This window comes from Taudactylus pleione, unplaced genomic scaffold, assembly GCF_031769625.1.
Source record: "Taudactylus pleione unplaced genomic scaffold, aTauple2 ptg000332l, whole genome shotgun sequence".
In the NCBI taxonomy this organism is placed as follows: Eukaryota; Metazoa; Chordata; class Amphibia; order Anura; family Myobatrachidae; genus Taudactylus; species Taudactylus pleione.
In genome coordinates this window covers 877,518-903,069 of record NW_028284733.1, presented here as the reverse complement: position 1 = coordinate 903,069, position 25,552 = coordinate 877,518, and the positions used below count along the sequence as shown (strand labels likewise).

General features: G+C 44.0%; 3 protein-coding genes across 3 annotated transcripts in view; 1 reads left to right on the top strand and 2 right to left on the bottom strand.

Moving 5' to 3' along the window:
• LOC148509065 (phospholipase A2 inhibitor gamma subunit B-like) overlaps positions 1-661 on the top strand; it is a 30,916-nt gene extending 30,255 nt beyond the window's left edge. Inside the window, exon 9 of the mRNA XM_088443610.1 lies at positions 568-661. Within this exon, the coding sequence (XP_088299736.1) occupies positions 568-661 (94 nt within the window). The remainder of the gene's footprint in view (positions 1-567) is intronic.
• Positions 662-3,768: 3,107 nt separating this feature from the next.
• On the bottom strand, positions 3,769-6,811 carry LOC148509064 (hepcidin-1-like). The gene is made up of 3 exons (XM_088443639.1): positions 6,734-6,811; positions 5,132-5,194; positions 3,769-3,870 (listed from the first exon to the last, which is right to left on the bottom strand). Exons 1-3 carry the CDS (start codon positions 6,809-6,811, stop codon positions 3,769-3,771), a joined length of 243 nt encoding a protein of 80 aa, XP_088299765.1.
• A 9,047-nt stretch (positions 6,812-15,858) lies between these two features.
• LOC148509063 (hepcidin-1-like) lies at positions 15,859-18,909 on the bottom strand. Its single transcript, XM_088443638.1, has 3 exons — positions 18,832-18,909; positions 17,432-17,494; positions 15,859-15,960 (listed from the first exon to the last, which is right to left on the bottom strand). The coding sequence occupies exons 1-3, from the start codon at positions 18,907-18,909 to the stop codon at positions 15,859-15,861; spliced, it is 243 nt and encodes an 80-aa protein (XP_088299764.1).
• Between the last annotated feature and the right edge of the window lie 6,643 nt (positions 18,910-25,552).

Below are 25,552 nucleotides of genomic sequence, written 5' to 3'. Positions count from 1 at the left end.
TCACTGAGATGTTAGTGACGTCAGTACTTTGTAGTTGCACCACGTGCACTGATTACTGCAGACGCCCTTCTTGGCAAACTGTCCACAAGACAGCAGCAGGAGGTATGTTTTGCCATTCCGCCTTATGTACAGTGACCAACTGTGATACTGAAGAAGGTCGAGTTGGCCTAGAATGCACCCGTTGGTCTAATTCGTCCCAGAGGTCCCCAGTGGGGGTAAGATCTGGACTCTAAGCTGGTCAGTCCATCCAGGTTACAGAATTTTCTGTATACCAGTCCAGCATCGCCCTGGAAACATGACAGGTGGCATTGTCGTCCTGATAATAACATTTGTTGTTTCCATAGAACTGCAAGTGCATGGGCTTCCCTACCAAGTGTTCTTGTCAAAACCACCACATTAGTGGCCATTTGGAACTCGTGTGCAATGGTAGGCATTTTGTTTATGCGGGGGTGTCCAATTACTTTTGTCTACAGAGTGTACTGTATGTATTGTGTTACCCAGATAGAATTGAAAAAATTACAAATGAGAGGTTATGAACCTTTTTTGTTAATGTATATTCATTTGTAGGTTACTGATCATAAAGAGCTGGAGATCATTTTGTTCTGAATTCTTACATAGGAACAACCTGGTGTTTCTGGTCTCACAAACAAAGCAGGATTGATCAAGCATTAATGATCTTGTGCAGCATATTGGGGTTTCAGTGGTAACCCCCCCCCCCCCACACACACACACACACACACACTCCCCCCATCAGGATGTAGTTATTATATCTACCATTGGGATGCCTGCTTTCGAAATCCAGACTGTATGTATAGCAGGCGCCGTAAGCTGTTAGCCACGGGGCAGGAGGGTTAGATTTAGGCAACCCGGGGGGGGTTAGGGTTAGGCTGCGGGAGGAGGGAGGTTAGGGTTAGGCTGCGGATGGGGGGGGGTGAGGGTTAGCCTCCACTGGGGGAAGGGGGTGAGGGTTAGGTTTAGGCACTAACCGGGAGGGTTAGGGTGCGGGGTAGGGTGGGTTAGGGTTAAGGGGAGAGGCTTAGGATACTTACCTGACCCCTGTTGGAATACTGAGCATCGGGATGCCGCTGTTGGTCTTTTGACAGCCGCCATCCCAACTGCCGGTATCCCATACCCAACTGATCGTCATAAACAGTGGTCAGAGTGAGAAATTTGAAGTGAATGGCCAGGGACCAGAGGGACGCCTAGGCCCTCAGAAGCTTTAGTTATCTAGATAGCATGTGCCAATCAGACCCCCCACATGCTCCTTTATGTGCCTAATAGTCCACGTTGATAAAAAGCAGGGAGACCTATAGCGACATAAGTGCTACTAAAGTACATCCCCCAAAATACTTAATGATGCGAAGCAGCAAGCAATAATGGCGAAATGCATTAACATATCTGCCCACAAAGTGGGGGAGACAAAACACCCCTCTCCGTCGATCCCTCTAAGATCCACAGCGCATCAGTCTAGAGCTTACCTTACGGTCGGCCTCACTGCGCATGCAGATCTCGCGCCCAGCCGGAGCCCCATAGAAGTTGCCACAGGCTAGCACACATATAGGCCAGTAGTCCTGTTGTTATGTGTAAAAACGATAAGCCACAAAAATGGTCTTATTTTTTTATCACATCTGAATGATTTTCCATCGCAATACAAATTGATGGTGATATCGTTAGATGTTTGTAGCTAATGTAGAGAAAAGTGATTTTCCTCCACGTTCTCTGCTGTCATACATAACGATGTACGTTGTAAGTGTCAAATAGCGTTGGTTATAATAGTGCATTTGGCACTTACCATCTCTTCTTACATCTCCCCCAGAGTTATAGAGTGATTATCTTACTATGGGCGGAATGTACTAAAGGAAAAATGCAGTAAAAACCCAGTTTTTCTAGGTTTTTACCACATTTCCATATGTACTAAGCCCTGGACCACCCTATTATCGGTGCGGAGGGTAACGCCAGATACGCCATAACGCCTATGGACTTGGTGGGGGGGAGGGTCGTGGTAAAAAGGGGCTTGGCCTGTAAATGATGTGAATTTGGGGGCGGAGCTTGGGGCTTCATAGTGAAGTGGGCAGGATGGGGAGATTTTACCCAGAATTTTCGGGTCCGTAGGGAAGGGGCGGGGCTAAATGGTGGAAATGGTGTAATTTAGCCCTGCCCCCTCCTCACGGACCCGCAATTTGTAGGTGTTTCCTGTAAAGGGGGCGTGGCCTAATGAAGTCTATCGTCTGACCCCGCCCCCGAAGAGGAGAGCAGCAGATCCCCTCCTGCTGCTCCCAGAAAGCTGCCGGCATGTCGGTAAGTATGTTATAAACAGAAAAAAATGCAGGCCCAAACAGCGCCCCCTGCAGGGCCCTGTGCCATGGCAAATCGCACCACCCTAGTTATGGCCCTGCTCCCTGAAATAGTAGCAACCTCCCTGACTCCCTGAAGAGCCAAGCAATCCCCCATTATGTAGCTGTTATATACTTGGACAAAAAAAAGAAATAAGATATACAGTATATACATTCAAGTGAGATCATCAGTATAATTTCCCTGCATTGGTTATAAGGTACAATGATGTTTTCATCAACAAAGTAGATCTTACTGAGCGATATTTGTTATTCAGTCGCACAAGATATTATATTGTCAAACCTCATTGGCTATTATTCCAAATTCAAATATCACCGGTGAGGGGTTTAAGTAATGTGCACTACATAGGACTAATCAGTTCACTTATTGTAATTTGAAGGTAGGTCTTACTAAGTAACAACATCTAGTTTGGGCTTCGTTTACATTTGGATGTACAGTAAGTCAGGTTTAGGACATGCCCCTCAGATGTAGCAGTACACGCCCACTTTACCGCCGCGCTCATGGTTGTCACTCTCACAATCTCGCTGAAATGCTTTTTCGAAAGTAGGCAAGTGTGACCTGCTGACCTTCTCCAACTTCCTAATGTGCTATATGTGGGAGCAACCAGCTATGTACAGGTGGGATGATTGTACCTGTCACAGTGGTGTCTGTATACACTAATCTGTATTCTGCTCATCTTTCTGTATCACACATACAATACACAGGACAACCACACATTGAGTGTGAAGTGCCACCAGTTTATTAAATAGGACAAAATAGAGTTACACATTGCAATTGTTCAAAGATATACAAAATAAATAACTTAATGTACATAAAACATTATACAGTATATCAGGGTGCTTATATAACAAATATATTACACATCACGTGATAATGACGTGGGAGGAGCTATAGGCCACGCCCATTATCACACCCGCAGTAGCTAGGTGGGCAGTATTAGCTGGTAATAGTTACAAAGATCCAGGGGGACCATCATTTATGTTCTAAATCTTTAATAGTCTGTATAAGAATGGAGGATGCGGTTACAGAGGTGACAAGTTCTTCTATCTACTCCCCAAGTCAATGAAAGTTATTATATTAATGCTGCAGCTAAATATATATATATTTTAAATTACTTATTTCCTATAAAAAAAAAGAAATAACAAACAAGCAGAGCAGTGACATTAATAAATAGAGAGCTGGGTAGATGCGGAGAGACCGGGGGTCTTACAGGAAAATAACATGAAAAACCACATTAACTCCTTGTGTGCCCAAAGGCTTTATGCAGTCTCTCCCCCCACTCAGAGGTGTTCTGGGCTATGTGAGGCACAAGGGGCACGTTCCCTCATAGTATAGCATCCGGGGCGTCCATTGTGTCCCCATATAAGAGGACATTGTAACTTGTGAGTCCTGAGAGGCCTTGCCACCCTGGGAGGTTCAGGTCCGGCAGCAGTACCCGCACCCCTTGTTGGCACAACATTTGCAGCAGTAGGTGCAGATGCCCAGTCCGATGTGTCGCCTGTCCCGGATGTGAGACTCCTAGAGGGAAGAGATATCACGGGGTTAATAAAGGTTCCCCCAATGCAGAGATAAGAAGCAGATTCATCTATAGGAAGTGAAAGAATCACCGGCTGCATCACCTCTCTGTATTACAGCTTTCCTTATACACAGGGAATGTGGTTAAACATCGCTGGGAGCAGCTTTTATTTATTTTTTGTAAAAAAAAACCAGTGTAATCCAAAAACATCTATAGGAGATGGAAGACCGGCTACAGCATTGTCCCAAATACGGCAGATTATTTACAGATACGGTTCAGCATCTAAAGATGTGAGATAATGACGGCAGCTATTATAGCAATTGTAGCGCTCTTGGGTCGGGATGCATCACGCAATGCATTCGCATGTTACGCCAGTATGCATGAAAAAAATCACAAAGGACAGCTCTCTCGGTAAGACCGGTCCTTTGCGAATGATGGACTTCTGGGCCTATGACCCAGAAACCCCTCTGGCATGCGTCTCCGCATGCGCGGAAGGAAGCTGGTGCCGCAGGGGTTGCTGGGAGGGATCCGTTTGGATCAGGAGATGGCGTTACCCACCGCAACCAAGTGGCTTGGTGCATATGAGAACTGCGGTCAAACTTGCATTATTATGGGTTTGACCACATTTTTCCCGTAGCTGCATCCCGCCCTTGGTGTTATATTTACTAAAGGCCAATTTTAATCTATGTATTTTTGGGGCTAAATCACATATTTATTAATATTTGAAAAAACAAATAAAAATTGTCTGTTAGTAAATGTGGGATTTAGCCCCAGAAACACAACATTGATGTTAATCGATTTGAAATCTATTCAAAAAAATCAGCCTTTAGTAAATTTACCCCTATGGGTCTCATTAGTATACTACTGCTGACAGCTGTGTCGGCAGCTCGCGTCGATAAAGGGGTCTACAGCGGGCAGCTATGTACTCATAGTGAGTTAATGGATGTCTGACTGCAGGCGCTTAATTTAAATATCTGGCCCCTTTTTCAGAACGACCGTCCGCAAATAGCGTCCGGCTCTGAATCAGGCCCACTGTCCCTTTAACATGATAACTTACTAAAAATTATAAATGTAAACCTTCTCCTGTATCACACAGGGCGATAACCTCGGTGCTTTCTTACATGTACACATTAAATCAGACGCCTCACATATAACCACGCACGTTATAATAATGGGGGTCATCTTCCTCCATCACTGCTAAAGAGTTTACTTCTCCAGGAAGAGATGATTATTTAGTTTAAAGTTACAACAACTGCCCCTCACCTGTACATTAGAGTCCTCTGCCTGGGACTGGGCGAGATGATCTGCAGAATTCACTATTTCATTCTGAAAGGGAAAGGAAAAAGAAAGTCAATTATCCTGCAGTCATAGACACATGAGCCCGCAGTGACTATCGGAGACCAAATATGAGTTTTATGGACACCAGTGTGTGGTAAAATCTGATGTATATACAGGGAAGATGCTATTATACCTGTAGGAGTCCAATGAAGACTTCTGGGAGTCAAAGGGGGAATTCATCCACCCACAACTATACATGAGTCCCAGAAGACGGATGGTATGGGAGGAAGGGAGGACGGGAAGGTTCGGTTATAACAGGGGGACAGTCTGTATAATAGAGGTGGGAGCTATAACCCAGACCATATACCATATAACCGGGGGACAGTCTGTATAATAGAGGTGGGAGGTATAACCCAGACCATATAACAGGGGGACAGTCTGTATAAAGGAGGTGAGAGGTATAACCCAGACCATATAACAGGGGGACAGTCTGTATAATAGAGGTGATAGGTATAACTCAGACCATATAACAGGGGGACAGTCTGTATAAAGGAGGTGGGAGGTATAACCCAGACCATATAACCGGGGGACAGTCTGTATAATAGAGGTGGGAGGTATAACCCAGACCATATAACAGGGGGACAGTCTGTATAAAGGAGGTGGGAGGTATAACCCAGACCATATAACAGGGGGACAGTCTGTATAAAGGAGGTGGGAGGTATAACCCAGACCATATAACCGGGGGACAGTCTGTATAATAGAGGTGGGAGGTATAACCCAGACCATATAACAGGGGGACAGTCTGTATAAAGGAGGTGGGAGCTATAACCCAGACCATATAACAGGGGGACAGTCTGTATAATAGAGGTGGGAGGTATAACCCAGACCATATAACAGGGGGACAGTCTGTATAATAGAGGTGGGAGGTATAACCCAGACCGTATAACAGGGGGACAGTCTGTATAATAGAGGAGGGAGCTATAACCCAGACCATATAACCGAGGGACAGTCTGTATAATAGAGGTGGGAGGTATAACCCAGACCATATAACAGGGGGACAGTCTGTATAAAGGAGGTGGGAGGTATAACCCAGACCATATAACAGGGGGACAGTCTGTATAAAGGAGGTGGGAGGTATAACCCAGACCATATAACAGGGGGACAGTCTGTATAAAGGAGGTGGGAGGTATAACCCAGACCATATAACAGGGGGACAGTCTGTATAATAGAGGTGGGAGGTATAACCCAGACCGTATAACAGGGGGACAGTCTGTATAATAGAGGTGGGAGGTATAACCCAGACCGTATAACAGGGGGACAGTCTGTATAATAGAGGTGGGAGGTATAACCCAGACCGTATAACAGGGGGACAGTCTGTATAATAGAGGTGGGAGGTATAACCCAGACCGTATAACAGGGGGACAGTCTGTATAATAGAGGTGGGAGGTATAACCCAGACCATATAACAGGGGGACAGTCTGTATAATAGAGGTGGGAGGTATAACCCAGACCATATAACAGAACATAAACACTGAGAGGTAATACACGTGTACAACAAGGAGACCCCATACCCTCTATATGACTTACCCCTCTCAGGGAGACCCCTAGGCTCCTATGGCTGATTATGGAGAGGATGAGGAGCACGCAGAGGGTGAAGGCTCTCATTATCCCTGTGTCTGTGGAATGGTCACCAGTGTGTTCTGTCTCTGAGAGTGATGATGTTTCACCTGCTGGGACAGACCTGTATTTATGGGCAGGTCCCGGCCCAGGGGTCACACCATGGGTCATGTCTCTGATAGTCCCTGGCGCCTTCTGTTTGTTTCCTTACTGGCAGCGCAGATTTCCACATTCTCTCCTGTTTGGGGGATTTTGTCACATTTTACATTTTCTTTACCGTCACTGGAGATCAGATGTCAGAGATTGGGACTTTCCGGGGTTCGATAATTAACATCATGAATAGGCCCCCATATATTAATCTTTTTATCTTGCAAAATTTCTGGTCCAAATACGGAAGAAATAATGCAGACACTTTAGGAAATGATATTATGATTATAGTCAGGAGCCGCATGGAGCAGGCCTGGGTACTTGGCAATCGGCGTTCACAATGTCGGCATAGAGTTTTTTCACTATTTAAGCCCTAACTCTAACCCAACTCTAACCCTAAACCAAACCTTATATCTAGCATAGATTGTACTGTCAACAATGTGACTGTCAACATGCACAATGTCGACATAATGACCATATTCAATTAGAGGCGAAAAGTCCGGCAACTGACTTTTCGCCTCTAATCTGAGCTTTTTCTGGGGATAAAGTATCAGGTGCGTGCCCGCGTATCCCCGTATTCTATTTGGTATCGGTGAAAACGGGACCCGGCGGAAAGGTAAAGTCCTGTCACTTTTGGGGCAATCAGCCTGTCAACCCCCAAAAGATGGTCTTACATGGGGGACCACTATGGGTACCCCTGAATTGGCCTGCTAAAGGTATTTGGGTTTTTAAACGGTCTCTACAGGTGCTTTTGTTCGTCTTTGAAAATGTGGTGAAGAATAGCATTTAGCAAAATTTTGGGGGGAAAACAACTAGTCCCATGAAATTTGGGGTACATGAAAATGGGTGCAAGCATATTTTTAAGACCCTAAAGTGCACTTTTAAAAATCATTAAAAATCTACCTGCCGCAACCAACCGCATTCTAAAAAACACAACTGCCGCATACTTGGGAACCCCCCCCGGAGTCTATTTCGCTAGTTTAGAAGTTTGTCCCCCAATTTTTTTTTGCCCCCAAAACGAAACCACTTCTTTTGGAGTGTCCTATGGAACTTTTAAAAAATTTTTGACACAGATTACTTTTAGGGGCCATTCCCAGGGGTGCAGGCAATTATTTTTTATGTCTGCACCCCAAAACCGCAATTCTGCACTTTTTTTCGCCACCTATTCTATGGTGAAAACTCATCCCCGGTTTTTGACAAAGACTTTTCTCACCTGCGAAAAGTCTTTGAAATTGAATATGGGTATAAGAGAAAACGGCCAAAAATGACGTCATCGTCGATAACCTGCTTTCACAGCCTAATTGAATATGGCCCTTAATGACCATGTCGACATAAAGTCCATTTTGACATTCTGAATGTCATCATTATGAGGGGGGCAAAGCTACACCCTGTCGTGGAGTGTGTTCAGAGGGAGGCGTGTATTGGCATAGTTGGTGACAACATGGTGACACATCTCCTGTATTCCTGAACACCTAGGCCCGGGTACCCTCCCCAATACACACATTCATTGTACCCCTGATTATAGCAGCAGTTTCTTTTCCTAGATTGCAGAAACATGATGGGTAACAGACAGTCCTAGGATCCGGTTGGATATGGGATCCCGGAGGTCAGAATACCGACAGCAGCATCCAACAGTCAGAATCCAGACGCCTGACGGTAAGTACCCTAATGCTGCATACACACGGTACCATCTGCACAACCAACGATATCGCTGAACGATTTCCCTTGAACTTTTCTGTAATGCAGGACAAACGATATTAGGTGTACACAAACCGATGTCTATGATAGATATTAGGTGTACACAGACCGATGTCTATGATAGATATTAGGTGTACACAAACCGATGTCTATGATAGATATTAGGTGTACACAGACCGATGTCTATGATAGATATTAGGTGTACACAAACCGATGTCTATGATAGATATCTTTCAGTGAAGTCATCCTGCCATCAGATGCAACATCTCCAGGCATCGTTAGCCACCTAACTGTTACATGGGGGGAAGGAAGGGTGTGTTGGAGGGGGGCGTGGATTTGTTTGCTAGAACATTCACCCAATACAGTCTGGGGGCATGGAGGGGGCGACAGTGAGCCAAGGGGGGTGGGGCTGTTTGCTGCATAATAAATAACTAAGGGGGGTATTCAATTAGTCAGGGGTGCCTAAACCAAACCCACCCCTGTGGCTAAGACTTACCTGGCTCCGGTGTCTTACGATCGGGATGCCGGCTGTCGGGATTCCGACGCCGGTATCCTGATACGTAAGGGGATAGCGGCGTCGGCATTTTGCTGGGCGGTGGGATGCCAGCGTCGGTATATCGACGGCTGGCATCTTGGCCGCCGGGATATGCTCTACATCCCCAATTTACTGAGCTGTATGAGTTCCCATTTGCAGAGACTTGTGGCTCCGGCATTTGGTATTGTGGAGTGGTGCAGCAGCCACAAGAAGTCTCTTGCCCTGTGAGAGCCCTCGTACATAGGACATAATATAATCATTTTTTCGTATATTTAACTAAGGAAATAGTATCTTACAAACTTTCACATAGCGATATTATAATATTATGATATTTTTTTGGTAACATTTTGCTACTTTTTATCTTTGCAATAACTGCAGTCGGTGTTGTTTAAATTATATGTTATTCTGTTTGAATAAATACATTTTATAATCATTTAAACAGCTGATGGGATAGTCGTCCCTTTTATATACATTTTTAAACAACTGTCATTTGTTAGCGCAGACTCACATATACTTCTTTTTATCTTATTATGTAGTCTAGTTACTGTCTTACAATCTCGCAGTGTAGCTCTCTTACTATATATTGTATCTTATTATGTAACAGTGTCGCTCTCTTACTATATAATGTATCTTATTATGTAACAGTGTCGCTCTCTTACTATATAATGTATCTTATTATGTAACAGTGTCGCTCTCTTACTGTATAATGTATCTTATTATGTAACAGTGTCGCTCACTCACTACATAATGTATCTTATTATGTAACAGTGTCGCTCTCTTACTGTATAATGTATCTTATTATGTAACAGTGTCACTCTCTTACTGTATAATGTATCTTATTATGTAAGTCGCTCTCTTACTATATAATGTATCTTATTATGTAACAGTGTCGCTCCTCACTATATAATGTATCTTATTATGTAACAGTGTCGCTCTCTTACTGTATAATGTATCTTATTATGTAACAGTGTCGCTCTCACTATATATTGTATCTTATTATGTAACAGTGTCGCTCTCTTACTATATAATGTACCTTATAATGTAACAGTGTCGCTCTCTTACTATTTCATGTATCTTATTATGTAACAGTGTCGCTCTCTTACTATATAATGTATCTTATTATGTAACAGTGTCGCTCTCTTACTATATAATGTATCTTATAATGTAACAGTGTCGCTCTCTTACTATATAATGTATCTTATGTAACAGTGTCGCTCTCTTACTATATAATGTATCTTATAATGTAACAGTGTCGCTCTCTTACTATATAATGTATCTTATTATGTAACAGTGTCGCTCTCTTACTGTATAATGTATCTTATTATGTAGCAGTGTCGCTCTCTCACTATATAATGTGTCTTATTATGTAACAGTGTCGCTCTCTTACTATATAATGTACCTTATAATGTAACAGTGTCGCTCTCTTACTATTTCATGTATCTTATTATGTAACAGTGTCGCTCTCTTACTATATAATGTATCTTATTATGTAACAGTGTCGCTCTCTTACTGTATAATGTATCTTATTATGTAACAGTGTCGCTCTCTCACTATATAATGTGTCTTATTATGTAACAGTGTCGCTCTCTTACTATATAATGTACCTTATAATGTAACAGTGTCGCTCTCTCACTATATAATGTGTCTTATTATGTAACAGTGTCGCTCTCTTACTATATAATGTACCTTATAATGTAACAGTGTTGCTCTCTTACTATGTAATGTATCTTATTATGTAACAGTGTCGCTCTCTTACTATATAATGTATCTTATTATGTAACAGTGTCACTCTCTTACTATATAATGTATCTTATTATGTAACAGTGTCGCTCTCTTACTATATAATGTATCTTATTATGTAACAGTGTCGCTCTCTCACTATGTAATGTATCTTATTATGTAACAGTGTCGCTCTCTTACTATATAATGTATCTTATTATGTAACAGTGTTACTCTCTTACTATATAATGTATCTTATTATGTAACAGTGGGCCTGATACGTAGATATACGCTGATGCCGGTGCAGCTTCGGATTTGGCCACAGCACAGCACGTCCCCGGGGACCCGGCTTCTTTAAAAAAGTGAGTTCCCAGTGCCCAATATCGGGTAAAATATTCGCTATAGCGCATATTTCTGAACACTGTATATAATGTATCTTATTATATAACGGTGTCGCTCTCTTACTGTATAATGTATCTTATTATGTAACAGTCGCTCTCTTACTATATAATGTATCTTATTATGTAACAGTGTCGCTCTCTTACTATATAATGTATCTTATTATGTAACAGTGTTGCTCTCTTACTGTATAATGTATCTTATTATGTAACAGTTGCTCTCTTACTATATAATGTATCTTATTATGTAACAGTGTTGCTCTCTTACTATATATTGTATCTTATTATGTAACAGTGTCGCTCTCTTACTATATATTGTATCTTATTATGTAACAGTGTTGCTCTCTTACTATATAATGTGTTTTATTATGTAACAGTGTCGCTCTCTTACTATTTCATGTATCTTTTTAAGTAACAGTGTTGCTCTCTTACTATATATTGTATCTTATTATGTAACAGTGTCGCTCTCTTACTATATATTGTATCTTATTATGTAACAGTGTTGCTCTCTTACTATATAATGTGTCTTATTATGTAACAGTGTCACTCTCTTACTATATAATGTATCTTATTATGTAACAGTGTCGCTCTCTTACTATATAATGTACTGTATCTTATTATGTAACAGTGTCGCTCTCTTACTATATAATGTATCTTATTATGTAACAGTGACGCTCTCTTACTATATAATGTATCTTATTATGTAACAGTGGGCCTGATACGTAGATATACGCTGATGCCGGCGCAGCTTCGGATTTGGCCACAGCACAGCGCATCCCCGGGGACCCGGCTTCTTTAAAAAAGTGAGTTCCCAGTGCCCAATATCGGGTAAAATATGCGATATAGCGCGTATTTGTGAACACTGTATATAATGTATCTTATTATGTAACAGTGTCGCTCTCTTACTATATAATGTACTGTATCTTATTATGTAACAGTGTCGCTCTCTCACTATATAATGTATCTTATTATGTAACAGTGTCGCGCGCTTATGATATAATGTATCTTATTATGTAACAGTGTCGCTCTATTACCATATAATGTAACAGTGTCGCTCTCTTACTATATAATGTATCTTATTATGTAACAGTGTCGCTGTCGTACTATATAATGTATCTTATTATGTAACAGTGTCGCTCTCTCACTATATAATGTATCTTATTATGTAACAGTGTCGCTCTCTTACTATATAATGTATCTTATTATGTAGCAGTGTTGCTGTCGTACTATATAATGTATCTTATTATGTAACAGTGTCGCTCTCTTACTATATAATGTATCTTATTATGTAACAGTGTCGCTCTCTTACTATATAATGTATCTTATTATGTAACAGTGTCGCTCTCTTACTATATAATATATCTTATTATGTAGCAGTGTTGCTCTCTTACTGTATAATGTATCTTATTATGTAACAGTCGCTCTCTTACTATATAATGTAACTTATTATGTAACAGTTTCGCTCTCTTACTGTATAATGTATCTTGTTATGTAACAGTGTCGCTAAATTACTATATAATGTGTCTTATTATGTAACAGTGTCGCTCTCTTACTATATAATGTATCTTATAATGTAACAGCGTCGCTCTCTTACTATTTCATGTATCTTATTATGTAACAGTGTCGCTCTCTTACTATATAATGTATCTTATTATGTAACAGTGGGCCTGATACGTAGATATACGCTGATGCCGGCGCAGCTTCGGATTTGTGCGTAGCGTCTGTGTGAAAATATGAAAATGTCGCAGCCCCCGGGATTTGTATTGAGATGACCCCCACTGGCTGCTTTGCGAATCCAAGCGACTGTGCCGTACAAACACGCAGCTCGGACACAGATCAGTCAATTATTGGACTTCTGAGTAACCCCATGGTCGCACAGAAGAGCCATTTTCACTGCAGGCGGGATCGCAGTCGCAGGCAGAGACATGCTACATCCCGCCTGCGTTTGGGGCCCCACCACCTCGTTGCCGCTCACAACCAGTCCCTGCCTGTCAATCACTTTGTGAATAAAACCACTTTGCAAGCTACAACGAAAATAAAACTTGACGCATGCGCAGTGCGACTCAAACGGACACGCAGACCACCAATAATCGCTCAGACCGCATAACCAATTACCTGCGAGAACAAATTCCATCTCATATTCTCGGAACCCCCCTCATTCCTATGGGAAGGAGTTCCGGTGATGCGCAGCAGCCGGCGATGGGGACAGGTACTGTAAGTGACGCAGCTACAAACGTAGCAGTTTTACTGATGGCGGGGATAGCTGCTTTTCGGAGCAGCTGTCCCCGCACTGGAGCAATGCTGAATTTCTACGGTGATAAATATCCCCTGCAGCAAGGTGGATACTTTGTCATTGGGGGCCATATGTCATTGTCATATGTCATTGGGGACTATATTAAAGACCTCCATCTTTAATGTAGGTAATTTGTTGGAGACCAATTCATATAGAAGAGCCGCGTTGCGCACTGCGCCAAGATAAACCAGCTGCTGGGTGTAAACTTTGCACCTGGAAAAAAAAAATATTTGTTTTGCTACAGGGAGGAAATGTGAAATTCATAACATGATTTAACATTCTGAAAGCAGCATAGTATAACCCATCTGCTTTTTCTACTTTTTCATATGATAATAACCCACATGACCAGCCGATACGTGCAGACATCTTCTCCTGGCTCTTTTATTTGATTTGGTTATTTTGGTTTTCGTTTCATTATTTTTTTTTTTAGATTTATGATATTTTTTTGTTTGTGTTATGATTGTTTTGTTATTGATTTTTTTTTGTCACTTATTTTAGTTGTTTTTTTTGTTATGCATTTAAATTTGCATAAATCATGCTGGTTTTAGTGCTGCTCTTAGCCCTTGATACACAGCCTATACTAAAGATCCGACTGATTGTCAGGGGAGCAGGGAGGTGTGTATGGGGGTTCTAATTACCTGGACCGGGGCTTTTTGGAGGGCCCTGGTGGGGGCCTAGGTCCGCTGTCCCCCCTTTCCTTCTTACCTATCAGCGACATCTTACCTATCAGCAACAGAAGCTTCTCCCCCCAGCCCAGCACATGATGCTGTGTGCTGGGTCCAGGGAGTCAGCTTCTCCTGAGCAGCAGCAGTCTTCTCTGCCTGCATGATATGCAGGGGAAAGAGATTTCACTGATTGCTCCCCCCTACTGGATCTGCCCCTGGATGAAGGGTGCACAGGGCCCCCTGTGAAGCACACGGCGCTGCATATACTGTTTTTGTTTTCCATACTTTTTTTATAGGTGTCATGGCCACGCCTCCACAATTAGACCACTCCCCCTACAGCACCCAGGCCCAGCCCCACTCTCTCCAACCAGGATGATTGTTATATATTCTGTTTATTTTGGAATTATTTGATGTTCTACCTGGTGACTTGAGCTAACTTCTTAATGTCCTATATGTGGGAGCAACCTGCTATGTAAAGGTGGGATGATTGTACCTGTCACAGTGGTGTCTGTATACACTAATCTGTATTCTGCTCATCTTTCTGTATCACACATACAATACACAGGACAACCACACATTGAGTGTGAAGTGCCACCAGTTTATTAAATAGGACAAAATAAAGTTACACATTGCAATTGTTCAAAAATATACAAAATAAATAACTTAATGTACATAAAACATTATACAGTATATCAGGGTGCTTATATAGGAGGAGCTATAGGCCACGCCCATTATCACAATCGCAGTAGCTAGGTGGGCAGTATTAGCTGGTAATAGTTACAAAGATCCAGGGGGACCATCATTTATTTTCTAAACCAGGGGTGGGGAACCTTTTTTCTGCCGAGGGCCATTTTGACATACATAACATTATTCGAGGGCCCGGTGCAGGCCACGCCCCCTCCGTGAGATGTAACATGGGGGCGGAGCCACAGTTGTCGGTGATTACAGCAATGCCTGGAGCATCCTGAAGATGCTCCGGGGAGCTATAAGTGCAGCGGTGTGACTGGCTGAAGCGTCCTAAGGATGCTCCAGGCGGCACTGCTGCATAGATTCTGGCTGCAGGGTGCTATTCTAGGCATCCTGCTAGCCAGATGAGGCTAGCAGAAAAAAGCTCAGAGGGCCAGACCAAATGATTCCGCGGGCCTTATACGGCCCCCGGGCTTGAGGTTCCCCATCCCTGTTCTAGACCTTTTATAGTGTGTATAAGAATGGAGGATGCGGTTACAGAGGTGACAATTCTTCTATCCCCTCCCGATGAAAAATATTGTATTAATGCTGGAGCGAAGTATATAGTAAACAAATTGCCCTAATTTCCCGTAAAAAAAATATAATATGGAAAAGAAATAACAAATGTTTTACAAGCAGAGCTGCAATATTAATAAATAGAGAGCTGGGTAGATGCGGAGAGCCCGGGGGTCTAACAGGAAAAGAGCATAAAAAACCACATTAACTCCTTGTGTACCCAAAGGCTTTATGCAGGCTCTGCACCCCCCATATCCTTCCCGCCACCAAGAGGTGTTCTGGGCTATGTAAGGCACAAGGGACAGATTCCTGGATAGTGTAGGACCCAGGGAGTCCATCATTTCTCCGTATAAGAGGACATTGTGACTTATGAGTCCTGAGAGGCCACCCTGGGGGGTTCAGGTCCGGCAGCAGTACCCGCAGCCCTTGTTGGCACAACATTTACAGCAGTAGGTGCAGATGCCCAGTCCGATGTGTCGCCTGTCCCGAACATGAGACTCCTAGAGGGAAGAGATATCACGGAGTTAATAAAAGTTCCCTCAGTGCAGAGATAAGAAGCAGATTCATCTATAGGAAATGAAAGAATCGCTGGCTGCATTGTACATTGTTCAGCATCTAGAGATGTGAGATAAACTCTCTCAGAAATATGGCAGCTACTGTAGCAATTCTAATTCTCATGGAAAGGTAAAATATTCTACTAGTATTTCTTAGAGCATTCACTTTAATTAGCACCATTCAGCAAACGCTTTACTACCACATAATGACCATGTATTAGTGAGATGTGTCAAATCACCCAAAGGGTAAAAGTGAAGAAGCTTCTCATCAGTGACGGAACTATCAAGTGGTGGGCCCAGAGGCAAAATATGCTACACACCCCCTCCCCCCCTATAAGATGGCACACGGGCTCAGCAATAGTATACTAACGAGACTCCTGTGCGAATCATTCACACTATGGGGTATATTTACTAAAGGTCGATTTTAATCGATTTTAATCCATTTCAATTCGATCAACATCGATATTGGGTTTCTGGGGCACAATCACACATTTACTAACATTTACTAACAGGTAATTTTAGATTCGTTTTTTTAAGTGTTAGTAAATGTGTGATTAAGGGGGAGATTTAATAAAGCCTGAAGAGGCTAAGATTGTAAGAGATAAAGCACCAACCAATCAGCTCCTAACTGTCATATTTCAAACACAGCCTGTAAAGTGACAGAAGCTGATTGGTTGGTACTTTGTCTCTCACAATTTTAGCTCTCGCCAAGCTTTATGAAATCTCCCCCTTAGCCCCAGAAACACAACATCGATTTGAAATCGATTAAAATCGACCTTTAGCAAAAATACCCCTATGAGTCTCATTAGTATATTACTGCTGACTGCTGTGTCGGCAGCTCACGGCGATGAAGGGGTCTGCAGCTTGGTGGCCAAGTACTCACAGTGAGTTAATGGATGTCTGACTATAGGCCCCCTTCATCGCCAAGGGCCCCAGCTGTATTGCAGGTAGTTCCGCTCCTGTTTCCAATAGCAACTAATGAGCTTCTACCTATCAATTTTTAGAATGTACTTGATAAATGAGAGCCAGTATCTGATTGGCTGCTATGTGCACTTTCTCTTCGTGTGCTCCTTGATACATAACTCCTGAGTCTGCTCACAGCCTGCACTCGGAGATGACATAACGCTACGTATATCACATATATATTCTCAGTAAAGAACATTTCTAAGGTCACTGTCCCTTTAACACGATAACATCCCTACAAAATGTAAACAAATGTAAACCCTCTCCTGTATCACACAGGGCGATAACCTCTGTGCTTTATTACATGTACACATTAAATCAGACGTCTCACATATAACCACACACGTTATAATGGGGGTCATCTTCCTCCATCACTGCTTAGATGACAAAATGATCTAAAGAGAGTAATCCTACAGGAAGAGATGATTATCTAGATACAGTAACTGCCTCTCACCTGTACATTAGCGTCCTCTGTCTGGGACTGGGCGAGATGATCTGCAGAATTCACTATTTCATTCTGAAAGGGAAAGGAAAAAAATACAATTTTAATATTGACATAAATAAACAGACAGAGGGTCTCATTCAGACCCGGTCGCAAGCACCGATGTGCTCGCAACCGGGTCGATAGTTAGCCCTGCGCACGCGCAGCGGCCGCACTGCGCGTGCTCAAGCCCTGGAGCGACAGAGAAACTCTGGAGCTCTCTACAAAAGGGGCGGCTGTTTCAGAGCAGGAAGCTCACTGGGGCTTATGAGTGCCCAGACCCAACATTAGGGTCTGGTCATAAGCCTCGATGGTCGTGATGGTGTTCACCATCGCGACAATCAACCTGGTCGGTCGTTAAGCTATGGGTGGTAACCCACAGCTTAGCGATCGACAAGGAGGCGGCCGTTCAGGATGCAAGCGACCGCCCTGATTCAGTACGACGGCTTGCAACTAACGACCGCCTCTGAATGAGGTCCAGAATGCTGACAGCAGCACCAAGTGTATGAACTCTCTATACTATATAACAGTGGTTCCCAAACTTTTTCGATTCACGGCGCCCTAGTGTATCAGCATTTTTTCCAGGGCACCCCTGGGCCAAAAGTTTATTTTTGAGGAATTCAGCAAAACCTAAATGAGGTAAATTGTGCTTCTATGTCACCCTTAGGGTCAGTTATGTGGTGGCTGACAGGTCTGCGCCTCTTTTTGTCCACATATTTTTTGATTGCCAGCCACCAGCACTGGTTTTGCCTGACACACTGCCTGACAAATATGATTCTTCTAGACACTGCTGGATAATTTACTGGAAGTGTCATATTATACCTGTAGGAGTCAAATGAAGACTTCTGGGAGCCAAAGGGGGAATTCACCCACCCACCACTATACATGAGTCCCAGAAGACGGATGGTATGGGAGGAAGGAAGGACGGGAAGGTCCAATTATAACAGGGGGACAGTCTGTATAAAGGAGGTGGGAGGTATAATACACACCATGTAACAGGGGGACAGTCTGTATAAAGGAGGTGGGAGGTATAACCCAGACCATATAACGGGGACAGTCTGTATAATAGAGGTGGGAGGTATAACCCAGACCATATAACAGGGGGACAGTCTGTATAATAGAGGTGGGAGGTATAACCCAGACCATATAACGGGTACAGTCTGTATAATAGAGGTGGGAGGTATAACCCAGACCATATAACAGGGGGACAGTCTGTATAAAGGAGGTGATAGGTATAACCCAGACCATATAACAGGGGGACAGTCTGTATAAAGGAGGTGGGAGGTATAACCAAGACCATATAACAGAACATAAACACTGAGAGGTAATACACGTGTACAACAAGGAGACCCCATACCCTCTATATGACTTACCCCTCTCAGGGAGACTCCGAGGCTCCTATGGCTGATTACAGAGAGGATGAGGAGCACGCAGAGGGTGAAGGCTCTCATTATCCCTGTGTCTGTGGGACGGTCACCAGTGTGTTCTGTCTCTGAGAGTGATGATGTTTCACCTGCTGGGACAGACCTGTATTTATGTGCAGGTCCCAGCCCAGGGGTCACACCACGGGTCATGTCTCTGATAGTCCCTGGCGCCTTCTGTTTGTTTCCTTACTGGCAGCGCAGATTTCCACATTCTCCCCTGTTTTGTGGGATTTTGTCACATTTTATATTTTCTTTACCGTCACTGGAGATCAGATGTCAGAGATTGGGACATTCCGGCCTGGGGGTAATTTGTTTGCAGATGGGAAGTGCTATGATGGGCGCCTGTGTCCTCCTGTGTCTCATGGTCATACAATGTCTGGAAGCTGGTGACCAGGTAACCTGCTGGCATCCGAGTACCGTGCTGGGTATGGCGTGAGCACATGTCCGATAATGACATTTATTACCATTTATACATATAGCACCAGTATAATCCTGTACTGGGGACAAATACAGAAATAAAGCAAGCCTGTGGGGCATATTTACTAATTATCGGGTGCTGGAGGCGATAATTATAATTTCTCATCTCCGCTATTCGCAGCAATAAGAAATTATTGTTTGCCGGAATGTATTCAAAATCACATCCAGGGACAGGGGCTGCGTAGTGTTAGAAGTGTAGGGATCGCTAATGCAATTACTTAACTTTTTCTGGACCCTGTGGCGTTACTACGCATGCGCAGTCTGCTGACCAAACACGCGCAGGCAGCCATTGCCCGGGAGGGATCCTACAGGTTTTTTTCTTGGTAAATGTGACAAAGTGTAGTCCATAGGCTACAATGGCCAATGCTACTGGCTCCGGCAATAAAGCAGCCCTATGGGGGTCTGATTTTCTATTAGAAAATGGGGATACTTAGTATTTTTGGATACCCATGAAAAAATGGTGTTTTCAAGGGAATATCCCACAAATACTGTATTAATTGATAAATAGGCCCCGAGATATTAACAGAAAGACAAAGTGGTAAGAGGGCGCTGCTCACAATCTTACATCTATAGGTATAAAACGCAGATTAGTATTCAGTGTAGCATAGAGTTTAGTGTAATATAAATGATCGGGACTCTATGCTTCTGGGTCACATGTTATACCTGCACAGACGCCAGCCTTCCTGTGCCCAGACGTACAAGCTATTAGCGATGCCCAGAGCAGCATACAGACGCCATCTTAGGCACATGTGTAGTGCAGACTGAATAAGAACACAGTGAAGGCAGCACAGAGTGTTTCCAGCACAGTATAGCAGCAGAAAAGCTGACTAAAGTACAGAAGCTGCACAGACATGTCTGTAAGAAGCATTAATACAGGAGCTCCACCCACAGGGCCTGATATAGGGATTGACGCTAATGCATTCGCAACTGTGACCTCTTACAGATCACAGTTGCTAAAATATGCTAATGCCTTCCAAAAGCCCAGCCTGAGCATAGAGAGGCCCACTGCCGCCTTCTCATATCCATCTGACGATGTACAACAGCGTTAACATCGGTACCATCGACGCACATAATTCCAAGCGCTGACAAAATTTGAAAAATCAAAAAACTTTAAATTCAAGTGTTACAATTGTCACAAGATGGGTCACAAAGCAATTGATTGCAGACAAAAAGAACGTGAATCCTATATAAAGCAAGAAATGCTATGGCATGGATGTCAGCCTAGAGTGTTAGATAACCGCAAAAACGGCTGTTGGTATATCGTTTCAGGTGCATTCATCACATAGGAAGTGATTAGCATTGCCAACTCCCAGTGCTAGAAACATGGGTTAGAGTCCAACCAGAACCCAATATGTGTGTAGTTTGTATGTTCGTCCCATATTTGCGTGGGTTTCCTCAGGGTGCCTCAGCTTTCTCCCACACTCTAAAGCAGTGGTTCTCAAACTCGGTCCTCAGGACCCCACACAGGGTCAACCAGCAGGTGCACAGGTGTAGTCATTACTCACTGACACATTTTAAAAGATCCACAGATGGAGCTAATTATTTCACCTGTGATTCTGTGAGGAGACCTGGAAAATATGCACTGTTTGGGGTCCTGAGGTCCGCGTTTGAGAACCTGTGCTCTAAAGACATACTGGTTGGGGAATTAGCTTGTGATAAAATGGGCCTTAGTCTATTTATGTAGAAAGGGATCTAGATTGTAAGCAACTGAAGCGTTTACATATTCCCTGGAGGCATGCCTCATTAACAAAAGTATCACTTTCAAAAGCTGCTCTTTTTGCAGAGTCAGCCGCCTATGTCTTTGCCCCCCCCCGCCCACAGTTGCAGCCCTCACCCCGCAGCTGCCGACACATGTGGCCCCCGTCACTAGCCCCGCTGCCCTTTGTAACATTTCTTTCCCCCCAACATAATTTCCCTCGAGTCCTCTCTGTCCCCGCCTTCCCTCCTCCCCCTGCTGCTGTACCTCATCCCCGGCATCCCCCCCCCCCCATCAGTTCCCCAATTTGTGCTCTGTTGGCTGCCCCCGCCCGCTCCCTGCTTCCCCGCTAGGCAGTGTGGGCTATACACAGAGCTGCGGTGCCCCAGAACTCTCATTTCCTGGGGGTCAGCAGTGCAGTTACAGCAGGGAGGGATCTGAATAGCTCCCTCTGCTGGCTGCAGTGGCTGTCATGTCGTGGAAACAGCAGCCTGTGAAGATTATCGGGGGCTGTATGCCTGGGGATGGCATACAGTTACTCCATCAAGTTCCGAAAACAAATGCTTTTTCGGAACTTGATGAATAGCCCGGACATCATGTGTTAATTTTTACCTGCTTTTGTATAAATTAAGTGATGATGAATAGACCCCTAAGGGCCATATTCAATTAGGGAGCGAAAAGTCCGTGCTGGACTTTTCGCTCCACATCGGAGCTTTTCTGGGGATAAAGTATCGGGCGCGAAAACAGGAACCTGCGGAAAGGTAAGTATCTGGGAAAAATAGGGGAATTTTCGGGAATTCATTCTGGGACCCCCCCTAATGTCCTGACATGGGGGATCACTGTGGGTACCCCCGTTTTTCCCTGCTGAAGGTAACTAGGGTTTTTAAATAGCTGCGGCAGGTTTTTTTTTTTCGTGGCTATGAAGAAGTGATGAAGAATAGCTCTTCGATTTTTTTTTTTTTTTTTGTAAAATTAATTATTCCTATCAAATTTGGGGTACATGAAAATGGGGGTAAGCATATTTTGAAGTCGCTAAAGTTAATTTTTTAAGTTCTGCAAAAATGCAACTGCCGCAACTCTGCGCAATGAAGAAAACACCTGCCGCATACTTGGGGACCCCACCAGAATTAATTTCGTTAGTTTGGCATTTTGTTCGCCTATTTTTTTTTTATCACCCCCAAATTAAAAAAAAATGTAAAACTTTTTTTGACAGTTTTTTTTTTTATGATGCTCCCAGGGGTTCCGGCAAAAAGTCTTTGAAATTGAATACGGAGATAATTCAAACATGCGAAAATGATGTCATCGGCGATAATTTATCCAACTTTTTGCAGCCAAATTGAATATGGTCCTATGTGTATAGTGAGGAGCCCGGTAGGCTCTCTATTGTATATGCAGCAGCAGAACAGCACTGAGAATGACCGGGGAACACTCCCCACACCAGGACCTGAATGTGTATAGGAGGAGGAGATGGCAAGTACCTATGGACCTGAATGCCGCTGAACCTGGGACCTGTCAATGAGACCTGCTGGATGCCACCGCTGACCAGTCACTGGGACAAGCTGGATGCCGCTGCCAACTGCAGCGGCACCAGACGCACCACCCTAGTTACAGTCCTGAGTGCCACCCCCATTGGGGCGGTTCAGACTTCAGTCAAGAATGAGTGCACCCAAAAACAATCAACTGAGCCCGAGCCGAATGACCTGACGTTCTAACCCGCCAACGGGAAATAGCCAACTACCAAACAAATCCAAACTAAAGGGTGGACAGGGGGGCAACTTCTTCACAAAGAGACTTGTACCATGTGGTCACAAACCTTAACTGCCCTAACTTTTAACCCCACCCCTTAACACCTCACCGGCTAAAATTAACCCATGTGACTTCACACAAACCACCCTGGCGGTTTTAACCCATGACAGATATACTCTGCCTGCTGTCCTTCTATACAAAGTCCTGATGTACCGGATAAAAACTATTTGTAACCAATTCAGCCAATAAATGATTCACTAAATAATAGATTACATCAAGGGCCTGATGCAGAGGTGGACGCTAACGCCACCGCGGTTATGAGTGTGTACAGAGTCCCAGCGACGGTAATATGCAAATGCTAGTTTCCGCCTTGTGTGCGCCGGACAGTGCAAGCTCTGAGATGGCCACTTTCACTGCCCGTGGCCGATACAAATCCGACGGTGTTTCCAAACACCGCACCATCAGCGCTCTATCACGGTCACCATCGAGACCATCCTCAACTCCAACTATGGCTTCTGTGGCTGCGGCTCTGCTTTTGGGAACCCAGCCGCTGACACGCCCCTTGACACTCCCATAACAAGTCCATGAGACGGCCCCTTTTTTTGCACACAGGAATGCCCGTAGTTTCGCCTCGCCGGTTCTAATGCCAACGCCTCCGAATGCAACAGCGGACTCCGCGTGCACTCAGGGAAAACGCATGCGCCGTAGGGGTTTTCAGGATTTTGCGCACAGTCGCAAAAGTCACTCAACTGAAGCCCACAGTGGCATTGTGTCCCGATGTGAATCAGGCCCCCGAGTGTGTAATAGCGGGAATGAGACGATATAACTGCTCTCTGCTGCCATCGTGTCTGCGACTTTGCCATATCGTGCCTGCGACTTTATGCTAATGCTAGTATCAGCTCTTCGCCTTGTGTACAGTCGTGCGTCTGACCATGCAAGGACTGTGACGCCCACTTTGTGCCTCTTTAGACGCAGCCATCGGTCGCACCGTCAATACTTGGACCATCCCAATGCTATGTGCATAATCTCCGTCAGGGTATGGCCTCCAATGTGGGCAATTAAGCCCAGGACACTACCATAAGACGGTGCATCTACGCGCATCCGCATTGCCACCTCCCAGTCACCGTACAGGAATGCCCAATACGTTTCACACACCTCATGCCTCAATCGCTCCTGTGTGTCTGTGCATACCTCATAACGCATGCATTGTACGAGATTTTAGGGGTTTACATGCACGCGCAGTAGCAAACACTTAACTCTGTGAACATCGAGGTCCCTAAAAGAACCCACCCCATCCACGAGCCAAACCTTTTACATTAAACATTATAGTGTTACAGCACAAAACACAATACCCTTAAATTCTTCCCCATATCAGTGAAATGTACATATGCAATAAAAGAGCCACCTCTAAGCCTCTGGCGCCCCCTACTGGTCATCATGTTAAAACAGGCCTGGATATTAAACACAGAATTGCCGTAAAAACTAAAATCCAGGCTGAACATAAACGGTCTGGTTCAGAATCGCATGCAATGTGGCCGCATCTGTGATTTATTGCGTTCGAGGTGCAGAGAATCATCTACAGATTTGCGGGTTATGCAAAAGTTGGCAAACTCTCCACTGGCAGCTAAATGGGTATAAGTGGTTGATAACAGGGCATCTGCATATAGAGTATGTGTGTCGTGGGCATGAAGACAGATTTTACGGATATTCAGAGATGCGCGTACACAGAGATCTGACTCTGCGCACTGATAGTGATGGCGACTGCGCTTACAAGCGGATGTATAAGGCCAACGCAGCCCTGATGTCAGAGCTTTCCAATTATATTATTATTGTCTTTTATTTATATGGCGTCAGAAGGGTTCTGCAGCGCCGTACATAGGGGTGAAGCATACAACAATTTGCATGGGTACACACTAATACAGACAAGCACATAATGTTATAATTAGAAATAATGAAATATCTAAAGTACTCAGATAACATCATTATGTAGAAAAGGAGAGAGGGCCCTGCTCGCAAGAGCTTACATTCTGTGGAAGAGAAATACACAAGGGGGAAGAGTGGAGCAGACCTGGGGAAATCAGAGATTGGAGGGTTGGGGAGAGTCGTGGTAGGGATGGGTCATAAGGGCACATATAAAGGATGGGAAATGGGGGGGTAGGGCAAATTGGGGGTGCGGGAGGGCATGCCAGAGGTTTTCCACTGCTCTGTGGATTCCTTCGCACTATAGAAACCCTGAGACCAGTACATACCCTATTACACCTGACTGCCTTCAGATTTGGGATGGGAACATGCATAGCTCAGCTTTGCTTTACCCAGCTCCATCATTAGTTCTAAACAGTATAGGGGATTTTTTTTTTTACTTTTTGGCTAGTCCAGAAATAGACCAGCGATATAAAATAGAAGTGGCCACTTAGTTATAGACTTTACCCTAAGGGGTAAATTTACTAAAAGTCGATTTGTGGTCCATGTGAGACTGTTTTTGCAACTCTACATATCGTCTGTTTTGATATTTCAGTTCTAAACCGATGGCAAATAGATGTGCAAAAACGAATGCACAGCCCCCCGAACAGAAGCCCTGCACAGATCTGTATGATCTGTGCAGGCTTCATTAAGTGAAAGAGCAAACAAAGGGTTAAGGTTTTTTTAAAAAAGTGTGTGTGTGGGTGTCCCCCCCCCCCCAAAAAAAAACCAAAAAAAACCATAACCAGCCCCGGACTTCACAGCCTGGGCTGGTACAGAAAAATAAGGGGA

Coding starts and splice junctions, on each gene's coding strand:
- LOC148509064 (XM_088443639.1), bottom strand. CDS start 6,811: ATGAGAGCCTTCACCCTCTGCGTGCTCCTCATCCTCTCCATAATCAGC. Junction 5,195..6,733: donor TAGGGGTCTCCCTGAGAGGG/GTAAGTCATATA, acceptor TTTCCCTTTCAG/AATGAAATAGTGAATTCTGC. Junction 3,871..5,131: donor CAGAGGACTCTAATGTACAG/GTGAGGGGCAGT, acceptor TCTTCCCTCTAG/GAGTCTCACATCCGGGACAG.
- LOC148509063 (XM_088443638.1), bottom strand. CDS start 18,909: ATGAGAGCCTTCACCCTCTGCGTGCTCCTCATCCTCTCTGTAATCAGC. Junction 17,495..18,831: donor TCGGAGTCTCCCTGAGAGGG/GTAAGTCATATA, acceptor TTTCCCTTTCAG/AATGAAATAGTGAATTCTGC. Junction 15,961..17,431: donor CAGAGGACGCTAATGTACAG/GTGAGAGGCAGT, acceptor TCTTCCCTCTAG/GAGTCTCATGTTCGGGACAG.